This window comes from Hipposideros armiger, unplaced genomic scaffold (genome assembly GCF_001890085.2).
Source record: "Hipposideros armiger isolate ML-2016 unplaced genomic scaffold, ASM189008v1 scaffold_9, whole genome shotgun sequence".
NCBI classification, from domain to species: Eukaryota; Metazoa; Chordata; class Mammalia; order Chiroptera; family Hipposideridae; genus Hipposideros; species Hipposideros armiger.
The window spans coordinates 5,717,186-5,740,769 of NW_017731359.1; the positions used below are offsets into that span (position 1 = coordinate 5,717,186).

Below are 23,584 nucleotides of genomic sequence, written 5' to 3' on the forward strand. Positions count from 1 at the left end.
TTCTCTGACCACATAGAATTAAATTAGAAATGAATAAAAATAAAACATGTAGAAAAATCCCAAATATCTGGAAATTAAACAACTCAGTACTAAAAGGAAATCAAACCAAAGCAAAAAAAACCCCCACAAACCTTTGAGTCAAAGACTAAATAATAAAGGAAATTAGAAATGTTTTAAAAGAATGACACAACTGAAAAACACAATATTGAAAACTGTGGGTTGGGTTGGCCGACTGGCTCAGTTGGTTAAGAGCATGAGCGCTGAGCAACAGGGTTGCCAGTTCGATTCCCACATGGGCCAGTGAGCTGCCGCTGAGCTGCCAATGGGTGGCTGGTTGGCGACTGGACTTGGGAGCTGAGCTAGCTGCATCCTCCGCAACTAAAATTGAAGGACAACAACTTAGCTGTTCCCCTTCCCCAATTCCCCAACACTGTTTCCCTTCCCCAATTCCCCAATAAAATTCTTAAAAAAGCAAACAAACTGTGGGTTGCTGCAAAAGCAATGTTTACGAAGATATGTATAGCATTAAGGCTTGCATAAGGAAAGAAGAGAAGTTTCAGATTAATTATTTTAGTTTCCACCTGAGAAACTAGAAAACAAAGCAAGTTAAATTCAAAGTAAGCATAATGAAAGAAATTATAAAGGCCAGAAACCAATGAAATAGAAAAACAACAGAATAAAGATCAATGAAACCCAAAGTTAGTTCTTTGAAAAGATCAATAATATGGATCCTTAAGCTAGACTAGCCATGAAATAGGAAAGGCCCAAATTACCAATATTAGGAATTAGAGGTGATATCACTATAGATCTTAACAGATATGGAAAAGGTAATAAAGGAATAGTAGAAACAACTGTATGCCACTAAATTTGACAACTTACATGAATTGGACACATTCTTTGAAAGACACGAACTACTAAAAATTAAGAAATATATAACTTGAACATTCCTATATCTTGTAAAGAAATCAAAATTTTAGTTTAAAACCTTAATTCAGAGGAAATTTCAGGCCCTAATGGTTTCACTGGTGAATTCTACCAAATATTTAAGGAAAAAAAAATTTTGCATGAATTATTCCAGGAGATAGAAGTGGAAGAAACACTTCCCAACATTTTATAAGGCCAGCATTATTTCCATATAAAACATGAAAAAGGCATTACACAAAAACTAAAGGCCAGTATCCTTTAGGAACATAGATGTAAACATTCTTAACAAAATAATAACACATCAAATCTTAAATATATAGAAAGGGTAATAATATATTATGACCAAGTGGCATTTATCCTAGTTGTGCAAGATTGGTTAATATTAGAAAATTCACCATATTCACAAATTAGAAAAGAAAAACTATAAAATAATTTAAAAAGATGTAGAAAAGCTTTCCACGTAATTCAACACACATTCATGACAAAATCTTTTGGTAAACTAAGAATAGAACTTTCTCAGTGTGGTAAAGGGCCTTTATAAAATACTATAGCTAGCATGCTTAATGGTGAAAGACTTAATGCTTTTCCTTTAAAATTGGAAAAAAGAATGGCCACTCTGACTACTTTAACATTTTACTGGGTGTCCAAGCCAGTGCAGTAAGGCAACAAATAATAAACAATAAAGGCATAGAGATCTAAAAGGAAGAAGAAAATACCATATTTATTCATAGATGATGTGATTGTCCGAATAATCTACAAAAACTGCTAGAACTGATAAGTGGTTTTTCCAGAGTTGCAGGATATAGGTCATATACAGAAATCAATTGTATTTCTGTATACTAGAAGCAAACAATTGGCAATATCAAAAAATTAAATAGGGGTAAATTTAATGAAGTATGTGCAATGTCTGTGTGCTGAAAACCATAAAACATTGCTGGGATAAACTAAAGAAAACCTATATTAATGGGAGATATATCATACTCATGGATTGTAAGACTTAATTCGTTTGAATGTCACTTCTCAAATTCATCTCTAGATTCATGGCACTCCCCATCAAAATCCCAGGAGGCTTTTCTGTAGAAATTGATAAGCTGATTCTAAACTTTACATGGAAATGCAAAGGGACTAGGATAGGCAAAACTTTTAAAAAAGGACAAAATTGTAAGATTTATATTACCTAGTTTTAATACTTCTTATACAGTAAGCAAGAAAGTGTGGCATTGTTGTAAGTATATAGACAGATCAATGGAACAAACTAAAGAGCCCAGAACTAGGCCCATATGTATATAGTTGTTGATTTTCTACAAAGGTGCCATAATAATTCCACAAGGGAAAGGACAGTCTTTTCAACAAATGGTGCTGGAAAAAGTAGACATCTATATGTAAAATATGAATCTCAACCCTGTCTTACACAGTATAAGAATTAACTTGACATGATCTATCGACCTAAATGTAAGAACTATAATTATTAAACTTCTAGACAAAAACATATAATAAATAGGAGCAATTTGGGAGTAGACAAAAATTTCTTAGGACACAAAAAGCATGAGCCACTAAAGAAAAGTGATAAATTGGATTTCACTGAAATGAAAATCTTTTGCTCTTCAAAAGATCTGTTAAGTTGAAAAAGCAAACCAGAGATTGGGAGAAAATATATGTGAAATGTGCTGATAAAGAACTGTACCCAGGGGCCGGCCAAGTGACTTAGCTGGTTAAGAGCTTGCTCAAGAGTGCAAGCTCTGAGCAACAGCATTCAATTCTTGGCCCGAGCTGAGCTGCCGCTGAGCTGCCAACAGGAGGCAGGATGGCTCAGCTAAAAAAAAAGACTATATAAAGAATATATAAAGAACCCAGACTATATAAGGAACTCTTACAAATCAATAAGACAAGAAACAACCCAATGATTAAAAAATAGGCAAGATTTGGATAGATCTTCACCGAAGATTTGAATATTAAAAAAAACAAAACACTTGAAAAGATGCTCATACTCATTAGTCATCAAAATAGTCATGTTTCACATACAAAGAAACATCTCTACAATTCCAAAATTGGGAATCTATTTTGATGATGCTTTGATGTTTCCTCTTACTCTAAAAGCAAAGGTGGATGAGTAATAGTTATAGGACCTAATTACTCAGCAAACTGGCATAAAATATAGTGTAAATTAGAGGAGATTTGAAATATTTATAGTGTAGACTAGGATGTTCTTCTGTTTATAAGCTTGAATTTTCATTATTTAGGCTATAACTAAAAATCTTTGTAGTAACAGTGGCATTTTTATCTAAGCATTTAACAATATTTCCTTTTGTCAAGTTTTTTAAATGAAAATACTTTGTAGTAAAGAAGCCTGTTTTGGAGTCTCCCTAATATTGAAAATGGTTGGTTATCCTTAAATGACATTTCCTAACAGTTCCTTTTCCTGATGGTAGAAAATTCTGATTTTTTTTTTAATTCAGATTTTTGTTTTATGGAACAATACAAAAAGTAATTTTTGAGTTTAAATCATTTTGGCTCAATTTGTGGTACTAGAGTAGACTGGGCAGAATGTTTGTAGCAGAATTATGATCACTAGCTTATATAACGATTTGCAATAAGACCATTGCTGGGATAGGGACTGTAGAGACTATTGAATGCACAGAACTCATGGGATACTTTCCCTTCAGAATAATTTTCAACAGGACAACAAAAGAATTCAGACTTCTAAAAAAAAATGTATCTGTTGTTGAATCTTTGCTTGGAATAGTTGTCATGACTCTCAATATGTTTCAGTTTTATGCTCCAAAAAGTAAAAGAATTAGGCTTAAATAAGATGGATGAAACAGGTGTTCTTTTTTTTATTTTATTTTATTTTATTTTATTGGGGGAGTTGGGGGAATGGGAACAGTGCTGGGGAATTGGGGGAAGGGGAACAGACAAGTTGCTGTCGTTTCGTTCTTCAGTCCAGTTGTGGAGGACGTTGCTTCACTGACCCAAGTTGGCACCATCATTGCGCTCTTCCCGGGCGAAGCAGATCAGTCCCCGGCTTCTGGACAGCTGCCCACTGCGGCTGCTGGCTACATATGGTAGCCCATGGCAACCCACTGCCACAGGGGCTGCAGCCTACGCCGTCGCCGGCGACTCATGGCAGCCCAGCTCCAGGTTGAGCTGGAGTTCAGCATCTTAGTTGTAGAGGGCAGTGTCACCGGCCCTTATATGTGGGTTCCGAACCGGGGTCCCCTGGCGTCCAAAGCCAGTTCTCAACCATCGCGCCACTCGGCTGGTCCAAAACAGGTGTCCTTTTGGAACACTTAAATTACTTTGCCTTTTGTAGATTAAAGCAACCTGAGGAATGACTTATGTTGGAATTCAGAAAATAGGCAGCTTGCTAATTGCAGTTCCAAGCTAGATGACTGAATCTATTCTTTATAGCTCTGTTGAAGAATTTGAGTTTAATAATGCTATTCTTGCAAAATCACCAGTTCTTGCTAAAGGAAAAAAAAAAGCTATTTAACACACAAGAAAGAAATATTGCACTATACATGTACTATGTAAAAGTGAGTTTCTTACGTAAGGAAGTAATCTATGTTATGGTTATGCATATGCACAGTAAAGATTGGCTTTTTCATTCTTTAATTTTGGGATTTTTAGTAAGTACAGTTGGCCCCTGTATCCGTGGTTTCTGCTTTTGCAGGTTCAACCAACCCCGACTCAAAATATTAAAAAAGCAAAAATTTTGTTGCTGACGTGTACTATGTAGCTAGGTCTATGATGGTTGCATCTGTACTGAATATTTACAGGCTTTAATTCCTTTCTATTCCCTAAACAATACAGTATAATAACTATTTACAAAGCATTTATGTTGTATTAGGTATTATAAGTAATCTAGAGATTATTTGAAGTATATGGGAGGATGTGCATGAGTTATATGGAAATACTATGCCATGTTATGTAAGAAACTTGAGCATCCTCGGAATTTAGTATCTATGGGGGAGGATGAGAGGAAGTCTCAGAACCAATACCCTGTGGATACCGAGGGATGACTGTTTGAACAAGTCAAGGTAATGTTATATTTACTGTAAATTAATTGAATGAAACCATGCAGTTGTCTTGTTTGAAGTATTAAGAGTTCTGCTATTTTATTCCTTAAGCATATGTTCAGAAATACTTTGTATCTGTGGGTGGACTGGATGTACTGTCTCAAGTTCTTGTGCAACTGGAATCTGATTCACGCAAGACTCTTTCCAGTGCTAAGCTTGCAGTGGTGGTGATAAAGACAGTGGATGCGTGTATTGCTGATAATCGTGAGTGAAAATGCTTAGTAATTTTTCTACAGTTGCATTTTGTTTGAATTCAACATGGTGAATTTTTAAATGATACCTCGAGCACTAACATAGATTGGACTTACAGTTTTTCACAAGTGGGAGGAAATCTTAGAAATGATCTAGTCTAATTCCTTATTTTCCCATGAGGTGATAACTTCTCTAAGGGTTCAAAATCTAGGTCTTCTAATTTCAAGTCTAATAATAGATGATCGATTTTATCATTCTTAAACTTTTGTTTCACTTAAAATGTGTCATTAAATTAGAGTTGAGATGAGACAATCAAGGGACATTTTGGAGACAAGGAATGGGAAACCCTATTTATAGATTTTTAAAAAATTATGTAAAGAATTAAGGTATGCCTCTTTCTGATAAGTGTGAGGTCTGATTTACCCAGCCATAACTAGTGAGTGATAGAACCAGACTTAAACCCATGGCTGCTTCTCACATGTACAAACACTGAGGAATGATAGTCTATAAATCTTTGTAATAAGCAACTCTTAACATTCACAAATAACTGAAAAATAAGTAGATGATTTAAAAAAAAATCAGTTATTGAGGGCCTGCTATGTGTTGGGCTCCATGTGAGCTCTAGAGATACAAAGATGACTAAGATACAGTCCCTTGAGGAATTTACAACCTTATTGTTGATTAAATATTGTTAGACTCTGGGTGAACTCTGTTAAAAACCCTATGAGGAGAAGTATAGCTTAAAATGGCAGACTTCTTGAATTTTGTCACATCTCAGCATAGCTGTAGGTATGCTTCACTGCATCATTAACATCGGTAGAACCATGGCCAGTTAGTGTATTTCATTGACAGGCAGGAATTGATGACATAGGAAGGTCTTGACTGTCTAGATAAGAAGAGATGTAGTAGGTGAGAGTAAGCATATTTGGCTTTTAGTATCATTATTGCTTCATATTACCAATAGTATACAGGACAATTAAGAAGAAACCATTCTTCAAAAATTTTGCTTTAGTAAAATATCTTTAATATGAGAAGAGGGATTAATGAGGGCTAGATAAGCCACCATCTTATTACAATGCATTTATTTATATTCGCACATATATACACATATAAAAAGTAGATATAAATATTAGTTGTTATTATATATATGTCATTCTCCAAAGATAAGATCTGAAAAATAGTATATGTAAGATATGAGAAATAATATATATATAATTATAAGTTTTAAGTTTGTATTTACTCTCTTTTTTCCTATTTTATACTAATAGCTACTTTTGGGGAAGTACTATCCAAGTACCATATTGTTTCAAAACTTCTGGCATTACTGATTCATGAAAGTCTGGATTCAGAAGAAAAATTGGGCATCATTCTTACTCTTGGTCATTGCACAGAGGCGTGTGGTAAATATTGGATTTATTTAGTGTGCTTATTAAAATAGCGGAGTGGAAATACACTTTTGTTTTTTCCCTCCTACTCATATAAAAAGCTTAAAAATATTGCCTTTCTCCTAGTGTTTCAGGTCCCAAACAAGTCATTTTGCTCCTCATCCTTCTTAATCCATTGTATTTAGTCAGTCCCTAAGACCTGTGGTTCTACTAGCGTTTACCCCTCCTTATCCCTTTCTGCCCAATTCCAGTGCTACCCTCTTAATTTAGGCCCATAGCTCCTCAACATCTTTCATCAATATGCAATAGATTTCTCCCAGTGTTCCTTCTATCTCCATTTTTCAATCCACTCCTCACACTGCTGCACACAGTCTAATCCTGTTCTCCTTTGCTAAAACCTTCAAAAGTTCTATCTTTTTCTACCTATCATTCTCCCCTCTCTCTGTTTTTCTCCCCCTCCCTCGCTCCACTCTCCTGCCATTCCCCCTCTGTCCACTCTTCTTTTTCTTTCCAATTCTCTTCACTTTCCTCTCTCCCTTCTTTTTCAGTCCTCTCTCCCCCTCCCACTTGTCCACTCTCCTCTGTTTGCTCTCTCTTGTTTCTTCTACTCTCTCTTCCTTCCCTCATTTTCATTTTCTTTATTAGTTTATTTTTCTATTCTGTGTCTTCTGTATAATTTAGGATTTAGTATACCTTTTAAAATTTTTATTTTTTTATTGAGGTTTGATTGACAACTATACCTTTTTTTTTAAAGATTTTTATTGGAGTATTGGGGGGAAGGGAACAGTGCTGGGGAATTGGGGGAAGGGGAACAGACAAGTTGCTGTCGTTTTGTTCTGCAGTCTAGTTGTGGAGGATGTTGCTTCACTGGCCCAAGTTGGTACCATCATTGCGCTCTTCCTGGAAGAGGCAGATCAGTCGCCGGCTTCTGGAGGGCCGCTCACTGCGGCTGCTGGCCGCTCACGCTGGCTGCTGGCTACATACAGTAGCCCATGGTAACCCACTGCCACAGGGGCTGCAGCCTAGCCATCGCCGGCAACTCATGGCAGCTCAGCTCCAGTCGCCGGCTTCTGGATGGCCGCTCACTGCGGCTGCTGGCCGCTCACGCTGGCTGCTGGCTACATACGGTAGCCCATGGTAACCCACTGCCACAGGGGCTGCAGCCTGTGCCATCACCGGCAACTCATGGCAGCCCAGCTCCAGGACTCACGGCAGCCCAGCTCCAGGTTGAGCTGTTGTTCATCTTAGCTGTAGAAGGCAGTGTCACTGGCCCTCATATGTGGGATCCGAACCGGGGCCCCTTGGCATCCAAAGCCAGTTCTTAACCATTGCGCCACTCGGCCGGCCCCAATTATACCTTTTTTTAAAACCAAGTGAGGGCCTTTGTTTATACTTATGAGGTATGATACTAGTATGGCTTTATTTCAGAGATCATCACTTATGAGACTTAGGTACATGTGAGATAATTATTTTCTAAATTGACAAAATGCTTTTGAAATATTTATGTTTTTCCCTAATTTTAAATTTGAACTATGTTCATAATTATCACCAGGAAGAATTATGACCTCATGCAAATAGTTTATGATAAAATAACTATGTTCTACTTTAATTTTTTGATGTGTTTTCCAGAGGAAAATCTGTATGACCTTTTTAAAAACAATGGGCTTCCACTCCTGATACAAGCCTTAACTGAACATCAGAATGAGGAACTAAACAAAGCTGCCACTTTTGTGCTTTACAACTGCAAAAAAATTAGTAAGTTTACTGTTACTTAAAAAAAAAAACCAACCAAAGTTTATGAAGGGTAATTTATATTTGCTTTGCTGAGTAAAGCCTCTTTAGCTCCCAGGTTCTTCTTACATTTGAAAAACAGAGTCTGTAATTTGAACACTACAACTAGAGTATTTCAGCATATAAAAAAATCTATATGGAAGAGAGCAACGGTATAGATAATGCACTAATTTTAAGCAATGTGGACAATTTTAGTTGTAGGACTTAAATTTGAGAGCTATAGAAGACTTATGATTAAGTCACTATGAAGTACATTATTTAAAAAATGTTGAGCGCCTATTATTTGCTAGGCACTAGGGATGTAGTGATAAGAAACAGTCTGTGAAAAAAAATGTATATGTAAAATAATTCATCTATTGTGTTTAGGAAACTATGTGTTGTATGCAAATTAATGTTCTTAATAGGATTAATCCAAAAGACATGATTCTTAGTGGTCGGAATTTTTCAGCAGAATGAATAATACATACATTTTATTCTTTAAAAAAAAAAAAAAAGAAACAGTCTGTGCACTCATAGATATGAGCTTAGTTTAATTGGAGAAATAGATAGTAATTTAATAGTCTCAAAAATTAATGTTTTATTATAAATTAACATAAGGGTTTAGAATGGATGGAGCACAGATCTTAGAGAGCCTGTAACAAAGGACTGTGACCTAGACTTGGAGCAGAAAAGGCTTTGGAAGGAAATGGTTCTTGAGCTGAGATCTGGGTGTATAGAGTTAATTAGGTGAAAAGAAGGGAATTTGTTATGGGCCAGTGTCTCAGGCATAAGCAACAGTGAGGCACAAAGGCCGTGTGATAGGAGGGAGCCTGGTGTATTGAAGGAATTGATAGCCATTGTAGCTGGAGCACAGAGGGCAGTAGCTATGAAAAGGATTTTGTGTAAGAAAAATTGCTGCTACCACATGTGAAAAGAGAATTTAAAAGATTATAGGAAAGAACTACTTGATGAAAATTGTTGTTTTTTTTTTAAAACTACTTTAAAACCAGTATCCCTAAACCTGAGGGTGTTTATGTGCCTGGCATAACATATTTTCATGCTATTTTTTTTCCTGTAACTCTGAAGAATAAAGTCTATTTTATGACTCTGGGTCCTGAGCATCTGCTAAGCACTTGCTTTCCACTTATTTTCAGTACCAATTGGGCAGTTGAGATAGTCTAGATGGGCAAAATTTAGAGAAGGGAGTGTGGGGTATGAGGCCTTCCTTATTTATAAAGTTAAAATAACATTTCTAGTAATGGATAAACTCACTATTTTTCTCCCATATTAAAAGCTGAGAATTTATCTCTAAGAGAATATTCTTTTGATGAAAATGAAGCAGAACAACTGAAGGACATAAGTATGAAAGAGAAGACTATTGAAGAGTACTGGAAGAAAGCAAAGGAAATTCTTCACAGAATAGAACAGTTTGAAGCAGAAGGAAATGAGGTTGGCTTCTTTGTTTCAAAGAATATACAACTTTTTTCAAATATTCTTTAGAAATAGAGGTTGAACAGTAAAAATTTTTCTTGCCAACTTATTTTTAAAAATTTTAATGGTTTTAAATTCAAAATTCAATAGTAATACTTGAGAAATTGTCCTTGAACATAGAAAACAAGATGTTTTAAAAGTGGAAATGAAAACTGAAAAAAAATGAGACATGGAAGAGAGAGCCAAAAGAGAGCTAACATTTATATAATAAGGGTTCAAGACAAAGAAAGGAAGGAGAAATAATGTTTCTTTCTCTCTGTGTATGCATATATGTGTGTATATATATACACATACACATATTTTCACATTTTTCTATATGCTTTGTGTCTTTGTATGTGTATACATTTTTAAAAATAACATAGTGTTCAACTTAGTATAGTGTAGTACTTTCATTCTTTTAAATGATTGAGTAGTAGTCAATATCATAGATTACCATAATTGATTTGACTAGTCTTTATTGATGGACATTTATATTATATTTAGTTTCTCATCTGTGTAAACAAATCTTGCTACACACACACACACACACACACACACACACACACATTTTGTAACAGCTTATTGAGATAATAAATCACACTCCATACAATTGATCCATTTAAAGTACACATTTCATTGGTTTTTAGTATACTCACAGCATTGTGCAATCAATTTTACAACATTTCATCACCTCAGAAAGAAATCCTATACCCTTTAGCAGTCACCCTCCCTATCCTTCCTTCCATTCTCTCCCCGCCAGGCTAGGCAACTGCTTATCTATTTTCTATCTATATATTTGCCTATTCTGGTCTTTTTATATAAATTGAGTCGTATCATATATAGTCTTTTGTGACTGGCTTCTTTCATTTAACATAATGTTTTCAGGGTTTAGCCATGTTGTAATATGTATAAGTACTTCATTCCTTTTTTAAAAATAGCTTTATTGACATGTAATTCACATGCCATACAATTCACTCATTTAAAGTATACAATTCAGTAGGGTTTAGTATATTCACAGATATGTGCAGTCATTTCTACAGTCAAATTTACAATATTTTCAAATATTCTAAATATATAGCTATTTCCCTGCATCCTTCATCCCAAGCCACAAGCAACCACTAGTCTACTTTCTATAGCTATAGATTTGCCTATTTTGAACTTTTCATGTGACTGTTATCATGTAATATGTGGTCTTTTGTGACTGGCTTATTTTTCTTAGTATAATGTTTTCAAGTCTCATTCATGTTTTAGCATGTATCAGTACTTAATTTCTTTTTATGGCCAAATAATTCTCTATTATATGGATATACCACATTTTGTTCATCCATTTATCAGTTGAACATATTCTTTTACTTGTAACTTATGTCTTTATAGTTAGCATCGATTTCTTATAGAGAGCATATAGTTTGGTCTTTTTTATCCTGTCTGACAATGCCTTCCTTTTAATTTATGTGATCACTTCATTTACATTTCATGTAATTATTGATATGTTTGAGTTTAAGTCTATTATATTGCTGTTTGTTTCCTATTTTTCCCATTTGTTCTTTGTTCCTGTTTTCTACTCTTCTGCCTTCTTTTATATTATTTTAAAATATTCTGTTATATCTCATCTTGGATTATTGGCTAAACATTCTTGGGTTTTCTTTTTTAGTGATTGCTTTAGGGTTTATAATATGGTCTATATTCAAATAATATATTCCACTCATATAATTGTAAGACCCTTACAGTAATATGCTTACATTTCCCTTTGTTCTTTTTCACTATTGTTGCCATACATTTTACTGCTATATTTTTATAAACTGCCCAGTAATGTTATTATTTTCGCTTTAAACAATTATTTTTTTCTGAACTATTTTTATTAAGATATTATTTACATACAGTGATAATCACACATTTTAAATATAGTTTGACAGTTTTATACAGTGTTGTAACTATTATGGCAGTCAGAATATAGACTATTTCACTCACCCTAAAATGTTTCCTGTGTCCCTTTGCAGACAGTCCCATTTGCCCACTCAGGCCCAGGCAATCATTGATCTGCTCTCTGTCACTAGTTTTCCTTTTCTATAATTTCACATAAATGGAATCATATGTGTATATTACATAATGTTTTTATGGTTGACTTATTTCACATAATATGTAATGTTTTTGATTTTCACCAATGTTGTTTTGTTAATGTTTTGTTCCTTTTTATTGGTGAGTAACATTTCATAGTATGAACATACCACAACTTATTTATTCGTCAGTTGATGACATTTGAATTGCTCCCAGATCTTGGCAAGCTATGAACATTGGTGTTTGCTTTTTTGTGTGAAGTGTACATTTTCATTTATCTTGGGTAAATACCTAGGAATGGAATCACTGGGCAATTATACTTTAAAGAAATTATGAACCTCTTTTATAGTGCCAGTCTGCCTCCACTTGCCAAAAGAACACCAAAAGAAGAAAAAGCCCCTTTTTTCTTTTCTATCATTGTATTGTCCCTCTAGCACTTTCCAATGGCAGAGCCTAACATCAAGCTAGCCATGAATTAGTGGTCTGTAGAGTTTAGTTTCAGTTTTACAATGCAGGGCAAAGAAAGATTGACTTGGAGTTGAGGACCAATAAATTAATAACTGGTATACCCTTTACGCCAGGTACACAACTGTTATTCTGGGATACACCTTTACCATCATTCTATAGAGTCTCTTTGTATCCTTCCTGGTCTGATTGCTCGTTTCCTTTATCCCATGTGATCCTTTTCTTTTTTTGGTTTAGTCTCTCATTTTGATAGAGAAAGCTACATTCTTCTGTAGCTTTCTGAGAAAAGTGTTCATAGGATGTAAATTTTTTGAGTCTTTATAAATCTGAAAATATTTTTGTTTTGCCTTCAGAATTAATAGTTTGGCTGACAAAGCATTCTAGATTGGAAATCACCTTCCCTCAGAACATGCTGTTCCATAGTTTTGTAGCTTCCAGGGTTACTCTTGAGGCCCAAAGCCATTCTGAACTTTTAGTGTAACTGTTTTGTCCTTTTGGAAGCTTACATAGTCTTTATCCCCAATGTTTTGAAATTTCACAGTGAGGTATTTTGATGTCAGTCTCTTTTCATTCATTGTGTTGAACACTTAGTGGGCTCTTTCAATTTGGTAACTGGTGTCCTTCAGTTCTAGGAAACTTTCTTGCATTATGCTGTGATGCTTACTTCCCTGTTTTCTCTTTACTCCTTTATTGAAACTCCTATTGCTTATTTGTTGGACTTCTTGAGCTGGTCCTCCTCATAATTTTTCTCTTATTTTCCTCTTTGTCTTTTTTTATTCTACATTTTGGGAAATGTTCTCAAATTTACTTTTAAAACTAATCTATTAAATTTTTTACTTCTATAATATTTTTAGTTACCAAAGCCTCTTTTTTTTTTATTCCCTTTAAATTATACTTATTTCATGGCCTTAAAACTTTATTGGCATTCTTATATTAAATATTTTTCTTATTTCACTTCATATCTCTTTCATTTTTATCATTTTGTTTTCCCTTCCTACTTCTTTCTGCTCTGAGGTTTTTGTTTGTTTGTTTGGTTTTTTTTTGGTCTCTGTCTTTATTCAGCTTTTTGGTGGTCTTTGGTTGCTACTTATATTTAAAAGTCAGATGCTAAAAGTTTTCTTGGAAATTTTTTGGCTGCAGATTCTTGTAGGGTTTATTAAGTGGGTCATTGTTTTTGAAGACCTTCCAATGTCTAATCTGCGTAGAGGTGGTAAACCAGGGTTCTGGAATCAAAATGGGGGAAGAGAGCTTTGGGGTCTTAGTATTCAGTATGTAAATATTTTCTTAGTCTGTTTCTTGAATAATATTCTGCCTTCAGCTTTTCTTGGAGCCCTCCAAATGTGGAGACTCTGTTTTTTATCCCCTCCAGAGATTAAATATCCAGCCTTGGGGAGGGAGGGGACCTCCTGGTGTCTGTCAACTGCCTGCTAAGTGTGTGTATGTGGAGGCTTGGGATCTAGTAATCCAATTATTTGTTAAACAAACTTGCGTCTAATCTTCCTGTTTTCAACCCCACCTTCTAGAGTTCCTGGTACCTCCAATTCCTAAGCCTTTTGAGAGTTTGGTAGCGTATCTTAGGTAGTTTCTTTTCCCATTGTTAGCTTTGGATTCAGGTTTATAAAGTCTGCTAAGTATGTTCTCATTCACCTACCTGCTTTCCAATTTCCAAAGTTTTGTTACCTTTATATCTTCTTCCAGTTCTCCTGTCCTTGTGGGTTTGTGCCTTTTTTAAGAATTGTTGTTCTAATTGGTTTTTTGGAAGGATCAAAAATAAATATGGGTGTTAAATTCATTATTTTTACATGGAAGTCCTATTTTTTTTTTTTTTTTTTTACAATTTCAGAGTAGCCCATTGATGGATATGCTAGCTCCCTTTCTGATGAACATTCAGGTTATTTCCAATTTTATTACCAACAATGCTGCAGATAATAACATTAACATTTTGTACATGTAAAAGTATCTATAGATATGCAGTTTTTATTATGAAAGATAATATCAAATTGTTTCTCTATAGAGGTTTTACCAATTTACTCTCCCACTTGTAATGTATGAGAGAATGTTTCTCTATACCCTTTTGATCTTTGCCAATGTCATAGATGAAGAAAGATATCTCAGTGTAGCTTTAATGTTCATTTCTCTTATTATAAGTGGGATGGAGCACTTTATTTCATTATAGTAGCATTTGGGAAGCATTAGAAAAATTATACTGTAGCCCAAGATATGACTTTATGTATATTCTTTCTAGGTGTTTTGATTATCATTTGGTTTTGCTTCTCTTTTTCCACCCTTATAGTATTATTCTTGATCTCTAGCATAACTGTAAAAAAAATTTTCTGCGGTAAAATATATTAGTTTTTTCCTTTTACAATTTATTGATTTTGTGTAATAGTTGGAAAGGTCTTCCTCCCTTTGAGAATATTAAAATGCCATGTTTTCTTTTAGAACATATATAATTTCATTTTTTATATTTCATTATTTAATTTTGACTTTATTTTAGTGTAAATTGTAAGATATGGATCGAATTCAGTTTTTCTCTAGATGGCTACCCAGTTGTCCCCAAATCATTTTTTGAATAAACTCCCTTTTCTTTCTAATGTAAACTCCTTTTATCATGTATATTCTATTGACAATCATAAACTTTTCTGCATTAAAGGGAGTGTAGATTGAATTATAAAGCAAATGGATTATCTTGAATTTATTTACTTATCGTTTTTACATTATAGGAAAATATACAAAGAGAAAAATATAAGGATAATGTTTCATCTATGAACATAAATATTCAAAATACATTGAAACACCTCCATGCAGATAGTATTGGTGAAGGTCCCAAAGCAGAAGATGATAAAAGCCAGTCTAGAAATCTTCAGAGTTATAAGTCCCATGGATTCATGTCTAACGCATGTGCAAATGATGACCAAATGAAGACCCTGTTAAAGAGTGCAAATCCAGTAAATGCTTGTTATAGGAAGAGTGGGCAAAATGAGACTTTATGTAAAGCCAGTGCAAGCTGCAATCAAAACTTACATGAAGAAACAACTTTTGGGGGAAAAAAAATTGTTTCTCAATCAAGGTATAGTTTAATAATTGTTTCTAATTTTTATTTATTCAGCAGTTATTTTTTATGCAGTACTGTGTGCCACACTATTAAGCACTGGTATATAGAAATGATAACATATGGTCTGGAGGAGCCTAAAGTAGGGAATGCTGGGAAAGGAGTTTGGACTGGGAAGTATGGGCTAGTTTATCTAGGGCCTTGCATGTTATACTCAGGATTTTTGGTTTTAACTCACAGGGTGTAGGGAGTCATTGATGACTTTAAATTGAGTGGCATGGTCAGATTTGAGTTTTAGAAAGGATACTCAGAAAACTGAAACTGAACCGCTATACCTGAAGGTATGCATTGATAATCCATCAACAATGTAGCAAAAGCTAGTTTGTAAGTTTAATTTGGTAAAAGAGTAAGGTGTGACAAAAATCTGGTTTAGGTTTGCCTTTTCATTTGTTTCCTGCACCTCACCTCGGTGTCCTTTCTACTTTGCTGTTAGCCTGTGGGGCTGGACCTGAGATTATAGCTTTTCTTCTTAAACTCTGTGTTTTGCTCTTCTGATGGCTACTGTGCCAGGAGGGAAACTTTAAGAGGATGCTACTATTTTCTGGGAAATAGTATTAGAAAGATGGATTACATCATTACCACCCCCTTTTTACTTTTCAGAACTATTGTTGATGTTAATTTTAATTGATTTCTCAGAGATACGGAATTAAGAAGCAGTGAGATATACTCTCATAGTCTTTTGCCCTCTGGCACACTGATTTTGTTCTTTTCCCCTTTTTGCCCTCATTTCTTTCTATATTTCTTTTTGATAGCTTTTTCTTCTATGTTTCTGTTGGCATCAATATTACTGCCCTCTGGAGTCTGGTATAACTCCACTTTTAGAAACAAGGTTATAACTATAGCAGACCCTACTTTGGCAGAAATTGGTAGATTTTGGTAGATCCTGGCTCTGGCTCTTTCTGCCTGCCAAATGCCATAATCATACCATTGCTTACAGAAACATTTGTAAACACACGAAACAGTATGTTTACTTTTAGTAATCCGGTTTCTATTTTCTTTTAGTGACCGTGTTTTTAAACATCCAAATCCCACTGTCAAAAGTAGAAGGCAGCAATTACCAGTAACAGGTATGATTAAAAATGTTTCTTGTTTGATTTTGCAAGAAAACAGGTATTTAGGTGACTAATATAGCTAAAAATGTACATTGGTATACCTGCCCTCTAACATATAAGCCATGCCTTTGACTCTCCCTTTGAGGTATAAATGCCTCAGTTGCCTTTTATTGATATCCAGAACTTTTTTGTTTATCAAGATGACTGGATGTGTAGTATTGGGCAAAAGTTTATGAAAATCTTGATAATTAATAAATCTTGTAAATATCAGGTCCTTTTCATTATTCAAAAAAACTTGGATTTTGCAATTTTTTTCAGATCCATTTACATTATGTTCAGATATAATAAATGAAGAAGTCATCAATTTTCTATCAGCTGACAATTGTTCCAAAATGTTCAAGTATAGATGTTCAGGTAAATTTTTAATTACAGTTTCATCATTAAAGTTTTGTATGATATTAGTTAACTAGAATTTGTTGTAGTTCTACCTGTGTGATTTAAACTAAATTTCCTTTGGAGAAATAACAATATGGAGTATCATAAAACATTCAAAATAATGCCTTCTTTCTGTATCATCCTGTGCTCCAGTTTATATGAATCAACATAGCTAATACTTTTTTATTATTTTATTATTCTCTTTTTGTCACAAGTGGTACCATCTATAAGTTTCATTTTACTGCTTAAGGTAAACATTTTAAAAGTATTTTCAGAGAGCCAATAAATAGATATGTATTTAGGATTATGCTCTACACATTATAGTCATTAAGTATTAAATAATATCTAATTTATGTTGATAGTAAATATATAAATGTTTCTAGTGTTCTATGTCCCATTATTTACTTTTTTTGCAGGGCTCTTGTAAATGTTCCACGGTGTTTATTCCATCCCTTTTCCTTTATACCCTGGTATTTTCTCTTTACTCTTATTTGCACACTCTGCTCTATGGAGAAAATTGAGATGATTCCACATTAGGCTCAAACTATCACTATTTTTCAATCTTGGATGTAGAATTTAATTTTATTATTCTAAAACTGATAGCTAGCTATAGTCTGAAACCCATCTCTTTTTATTCCTTCCCATTTTAATACTTGTGTAGTCTTTCTCTTCATTCTTCTTTTATCCATTAACTCCTTTTGTACTACCTTACACTATGTTAATTTCTCCCCATCTTAAAGACAATCCAAACACTTTGTGTGATTTGCTATTGCTTCAAGTGTTCACCTATTCTTCTCCCATCGTTTATTACCAGATTCCTGCTCTTGCTCCCTTCTCTTTCAGGGTATTCATTCCCTTTCTAACTCCCTGCAGTCTGGCTTCTTTTATTGCCCTTTTACTAAACATTAATGTTAACAGATTACCTGCAGCCTGAAGCCTCATCTCCCGCCCTCCCCCACAAACCAATGACTTTTGAAAAACATTCTTATCCTATAGTATCCCTGCACTGTTCACTACCATTCCTTAAAATCCTCTCCTGTCAGTAGTTTAAAGCCACTGTTCCCAAACTGTCCACCCAGGCTCCCTGGGGCTCTGCAGTAAATTCACAAGGGCACTACACAGTATTTTAAATTTTATAAATGAAACACAAAATAGTCTACATCTTTTGGATATTGCATGAACTACCAACTCAAAATAGTTTATAGTTTCAACATTACATTCCTTTTGATGATATCATGTCTTTGTGGAGCTGGATTATCAGTGGTTGTTGTGATAAAAATCAAACACCACATGAAAATCAATGTAAAATAGGAAATAAAGGTGGCAGTGCCCATTCTGATTCCAGTATTTGAGAAGTTGTGCTTTACCCAATAGGTGCACACATCCCATTAGGATGTAATTGAAATTAATAAGAATGAAATACACATATGTTTTGCTTCAATTAGGTGTCTTACTTTTTCAAATGGCTGCTAAATTGTTAAAACATAAGTACTTATTATGTTGTTTTGGACCTAATAGAATGATTCGAGTTTCTTTTGGCCTAGGGACACTGTAAAAAGTCACCAAGATCTTAAGGGTGCCATGAAGTGAGAAAGCTTGGGAACCTCTGATCAAAAGTATTCCAGTTAGCAGAGTGGATGCCCTATAACTGTTAACTCCCTTTTATCCCTTAGTTTTTTTGTGATGGTTCTTTCTTAGTTCCTTTCTTTCCTCAGTGATGATTCATTCATTTCACAGACACTTATGGAGTGCTTATTCTATGGCAGGCACTGGAATCATAGATGAATAGAACTCATTCGTTACCTCAAGACATGTACAGTCTAAAAACCACTCTATTTTATCACCTTTATTGCTTTATCTTTCTCTTCCTGCCAGATTTCTACAGGTATTCAACCCCAAGTGCTGTAGTCTACAGCACTCACTCAACTATGTTGCAAATTTACTTTTGTGGCATCAACTGTCATTTTACTGATGATTTTCAAATCTGTATTTCTACACTTGGCTTCTACTTTGGGTTATAACGCCATTCTTCTATTTCCAGCTGTACCTAGGACATACTTCAGTATCTTGTTTTTATTTCAAGCGTAATGTATTCAAAATACAGCATCTTTCTCCCTCTTAAGTTACCCTTCTTCCAGCCACTCCATTTCTATCAGTTGCCACTATTCTTCTGGCCTCCCAGATTTAAAACCTTGAATCATCTATAAATATTTCTCCCTACATCCTTATTTTTAGTCTTTCATATCTGGTTCTTTTTTTCTTTCCTTTTTTGCTTCATGCCTACATTACTTCAGGAACTTTCTAGCAGTCCTCAGTCTCCAGTCACCAACCCCCAACTATAATATATATATATTGGTAACTTCTCTTCCTAATATGTGCTTTTTAAAAAAATCATGTCACAATGCTAAAGAACCTCAGTGCTTCTCTATAACTCACTGAATCAAACTCTACCTGGCTCTCAGAATTTTGTGGAATTTTGTCCTCCTTATTAAATTTTACTGTACATTTATTCTCTTTAAGTCTGTCAGAAATGTGCCATGTTTATTCCAAACTTTGTCATTCAGTGAACTACCAAATTAGTCGAGAATTATCCTAAACTTCTCCTAGACCCCAATAGCTCATTATTCACCAATTTTACCTCAGAAATCTCTGCATTCTCCCTCAAATGCTGTTTCAGAATCCCCTCATTTGCTTTCTGGATTGTTGAAGTAACCTCTCAACTGATGACCCTCTTATCTTCAGCTGAGCTTTCTATGAGAGAAATGAAATTACATTTCCCTGCTTAATAAATATCTTTTAGTTCCTCCCCATTGACTTTAAGAGAGTTAAAAATCGTAGACATGGCTTTCAGAGACCCTTCCTAATCTTGCCCCTTCAACCCTCACCAGCCTCAACTTCTTGCCCACACTTCTCTCATACCTTATACTACAGCCACACCAAAGTACCTGATTCTCTAAACACATTATGCTTTTTCACTCTTTTGTGCTTTTGCACAAGGAAGGGTTCACTGTACAAGACATGTCCTCATCCCAGCCAACTTTCTACCTGGCTAAATTCTCCTAGTTCTTTAGGAATGGGTGGCTAATACCATCTGACAGGCAGATGGAGAGCTTTATAATTGATGGATGTGGCTAACATTACCTAAACCTACTGATCAATATTAACATTAAAAAAAAAAGAAAGGGGAGTTGGCCAAGCGGCTCAGTTGGTAAAGAGTTGGCTTAAGAGCGTGGGCTCTGAGCAGCGGGGCCGCCGGTTTGATTCCCATATGGGCCAGTGACGCTGTGCCGGAGCTGAGCTGCCACTGAGCTGCCAACAAGTGGCAGGATGGCTCAGCTGGTGTAACAACAAGATTGCCTGTTTGATAGTAGGCTATGCCCACCCGCAACTGAGACTTAACTCCGCACCTTGAACTGAGCCGCCACCCGGATGGCTCAGTGGATAGGGCGTGCGCTCTTAACAACAAGGCTGCTGGTTCGACTCCCGCATGGGATGGTGGCTATGTCCACCCGCAACTAAGACTGAACTTGGCACCTTGTGCTGAGCTGCTGCCTGGATGGCTCAGTGGATAGGGCATGCGCTCTTAACAACAAGGCTGCTGGTTCAACTCCCACATGGAATGGTGGCTACGCCCACCCACAACTAAGATTGAACACAACACCTTGAGCTGAGAGGCCACGAGCTGCCGCCAGGAAGCCAGATGGCAAATGGTGCCTTCCACAGTGGAGATTGAAGAACAACAACTTGGCTGGCCCCCTCCCCCAATTCCCCAACAAAATCTTTAAAAAAAAAGAGATAAATTTTATGTGCCTCTTAATGTGATGTAGTAAGAAGTACACAATATCTGTGAGGAATTCTAAAAACAATTGAATCTGAATCTCATCAATCATAGATCTAACTACTAGTTTATTGGGCACACAGGAACATTTTAAAGGATGCAACTAAGATGTAATCAGAAAAACCCAGCTTTTGGGAAACCCCAAAATGACCCAGTAAATGATAAGGAGGAGAGGATACTTGATAGATTAAAAGAAACTCAAGAGATATATCAACTGAATGTAATGGTGGACATTGGATCATGATTCAAAGAAACCAACTAAAAAGAAAGTTTTGAAATGATGGAGAAATTTGAACACTGACTGAATATTAGATCATATTAAGCATACTTTTCTTCCATGTGAGCAGTTTTGTGTGTTAAAAAAGAGTCCTTATCTGTTGGTGATGCATACGAAGTATTTACAGATGAAATAATACTTCAATGCAAATTCCAGGCTTCATAATCTAGTGTGTACATGTGGGCAGAGCAGAATACGTGGGGTGTAGATAAAATATGACTGATCGTGAGTTAATAATTATTAAAGTTGGATGATGGACATGTGGAAGTTCTTTATACTTTTATCTTCACTTGCCTGTGTTTGAAATTTTCCATAGTAAGACATTTAAAAGCACAGCTGGGCATAAGTGTCACTTCTTTTGGATATCTTCCTTTAACAGTGACTCCTGCTCAGACAAGACCGAAGTAGATGCTCCTTTTCTATATCACCATAACTCTGCTCATACTTCTTTTGCAACATGTATTTTACTGTATTGTATTTGTTGTCTTTTTTTTTTTTAAGATTTTTATTGCGGAACTGGGGGATGGGAACAGCGCTGGGGAATTGGGGGGAAGGGGAATAGACAAGTTGCTGTCCTTTTGTTCTTCTGTCTAATTGTGCAAGATGTTGCTTCACTGGCCCAAGTTGGCACCATCATTGTGCTCTTCTCGGGCGAGGCAGATCAGTCGCCAGCTTCTGGAGGGCCTCTAACAGTGGCTACTAGCCGCTCACGCTGGCTGCTGGCTACACACGGTAGCCCATGGCAACCCACTGCAGCAGGGGCTGCAGCCTACACCGTTGCAGGCGACTCACGGCAGTTCAGCTCCAGGTTGAGCTGTTGTTCAGCATCTTAGCTGTAGAGGGCAGTGTCACTGGCCCTCATGTGGGATCCGAACCAGGGCCCTCTGGTGTCCCAAGCCAGCTCTTAACTAACACGCCACTCGGCTGGCCCTGTATTTGTTGTCTTTACTCACTCATGATTTTGAGGTTCTTGATGTATTTATAATTAAGTTCCTGATTTCACTTCAGTTACCATCATAAAGATATTTGCTTTCATAGATTTGTTATTAGATATTTTGTAACATCTGTGCACTTTAATTTGTTTTCTTTTAGGTTGCATAGCAGTAGGAAAATCTCTGAATAGCCGAAATTTTAGCAAGCTCTTGCACTCTTGCCCATACCAATGTGATCGTCACAAGGTCATTGTGGAAGCTGAAGACAGATATAAAAGTGAACTAAGGAAATCACTTATCTGTAACAAAGGTAATTAACTCAGCAGCTTTAAAACTGTACTTATGACTATACCTTCTGAACTATGATCTAGAATATTGAAAAGAAAATCTGTCTTTGAGCAACCAGTGATTTAAGATGTATCCAGGGAGTAGATTTAGTCTCTGGTAGTTTAAAATTTTTCCTAATTCACCTAAGGATTCCCATTAAAAGGGTAAAAAAAGAAAATATCATACTATTGAAATTGATGTGCTATTACTCAGATTGATAATTAACTATGCTAAATGTTTTCCATATTTTTCAGAAATTCTGCTGACCCCGCGTAGAAAACGATGTAGTAATGACCCTATGACCTCTGGAGGAATAAGTGAATATATTTAATTTTTAAATAAGCCAAAATTTCATGTATGTCTGAGAAGAGAACAGCTAAATGATTGTTCTAAGCCTCATCATTAATGGCTCTCAAATGATAACCCTTGGTTCTGATGAGAGTCATACTTCCTCAGAAAAGAGGCTTCCCTCTTCCTTTCCTCATGTTGCTTGCTCACCCCCATTGGTTGCCCGCTAGGGAAGGAGCAGGAGGAAACTTGAACATTTATTAAGCACCTACTATGTATTAGGTGTTTTACAGCTATTATTTGCTTTAATTCTTACAATAACATTGTAAGGTAGGTATTTATTCCTACTGAGTTAGCAAATGGCAGAGATTAGATTCAAATGCAAGGCTGTCTTTCTTAAGAAGCCCCTTTTCTATCCTCTAGGTCACGTTTTTAAGAACAAAATTATTCTATGCATAAGTGCTTCAGAGAGATTTTTTAGAAAGTTTTGTTTTGTAAGTGTAGCACTTCAAACAAACAAAATTGAAGAGACAAATAGTGTTAACCTTAAAGCCCTGCTTAAAAATCAAAATACTTCTTAAACAATGAGTTAATTTTCAAGAATCTGTATTTAACTTCAGGGCTAACATTTCAGGTTTATCACCATGCCAAATTTATTACAGAGACTTAAAGAACATTACCATTTTCTTCTGTTTTTATGGAATTAGTACCTGCAGAATAAGAAGCAGTTGAGTACATTATTTGTCAAAGTAACCTAGAAATGAGTAATATCTATAGAGCTATTCTGTAATTTATTGCAAAGGCATTCAGACTTGATACATCCAGGAGACATTTTGCCACATACTTTTTTTTTCTTAAAGATTTAAAAAATTTTTTATTGGGGAATTGGGGGTATGGGAACAGTGCTGGGGAATTGGGGGAAGGGGAACAGACAAGTTGCTGTCCTTTTGTTCTTCAGTCTAGTTGTAGAGGACGTTGCTTCACTG

General features: G+C 35.5%; 1 protein-coding gene across 1 annotated transcript in view; it reads left to right on the forward strand.

Annotated features, from left to right (window-relative positions):
• The window catches only part of TERB1 (telomere repeat binding bouquet formation protein 1), a 37,013-nt gene that overhangs the window by 9,637 nt on the left and 3,792 nt on the right, over nucleotides 1–23,584 (forward strand). Inside the window, exons 10-18 of the mRNA XM_019653623.1 lie at nucleotides 5,052–5,204; nucleotides 6,461–6,592; nucleotides 8,207–8,332; nucleotides 9,642–9,796; nucleotides 15,061–15,407; nucleotides 16,452–16,516; nucleotides 16,820–16,915; nucleotides 22,144–22,293; nucleotides 22,565–22,627. Coding sequence (XP_019509168.1) covers nucleotides 5,052–5,204; nucleotides 6,461–6,592; nucleotides 8,207–8,332; nucleotides 9,642–9,796; nucleotides 15,061–15,407; nucleotides 16,452–16,516; nucleotides 16,820–16,915; nucleotides 22,144–22,293; nucleotides 22,565–22,627 — 1,287 coding nt within the window. The remainder of the gene's footprint in view (nucleotides 1–5,051; nucleotides 5,205–6,460; nucleotides 6,593–8,206; nucleotides 8,333–9,641; nucleotides 9,797–15,060; nucleotides 15,408–16,451; nucleotides 16,517–16,819; nucleotides 16,916–22,143; nucleotides 22,294–22,564; nucleotides 22,628–23,584) is intronic.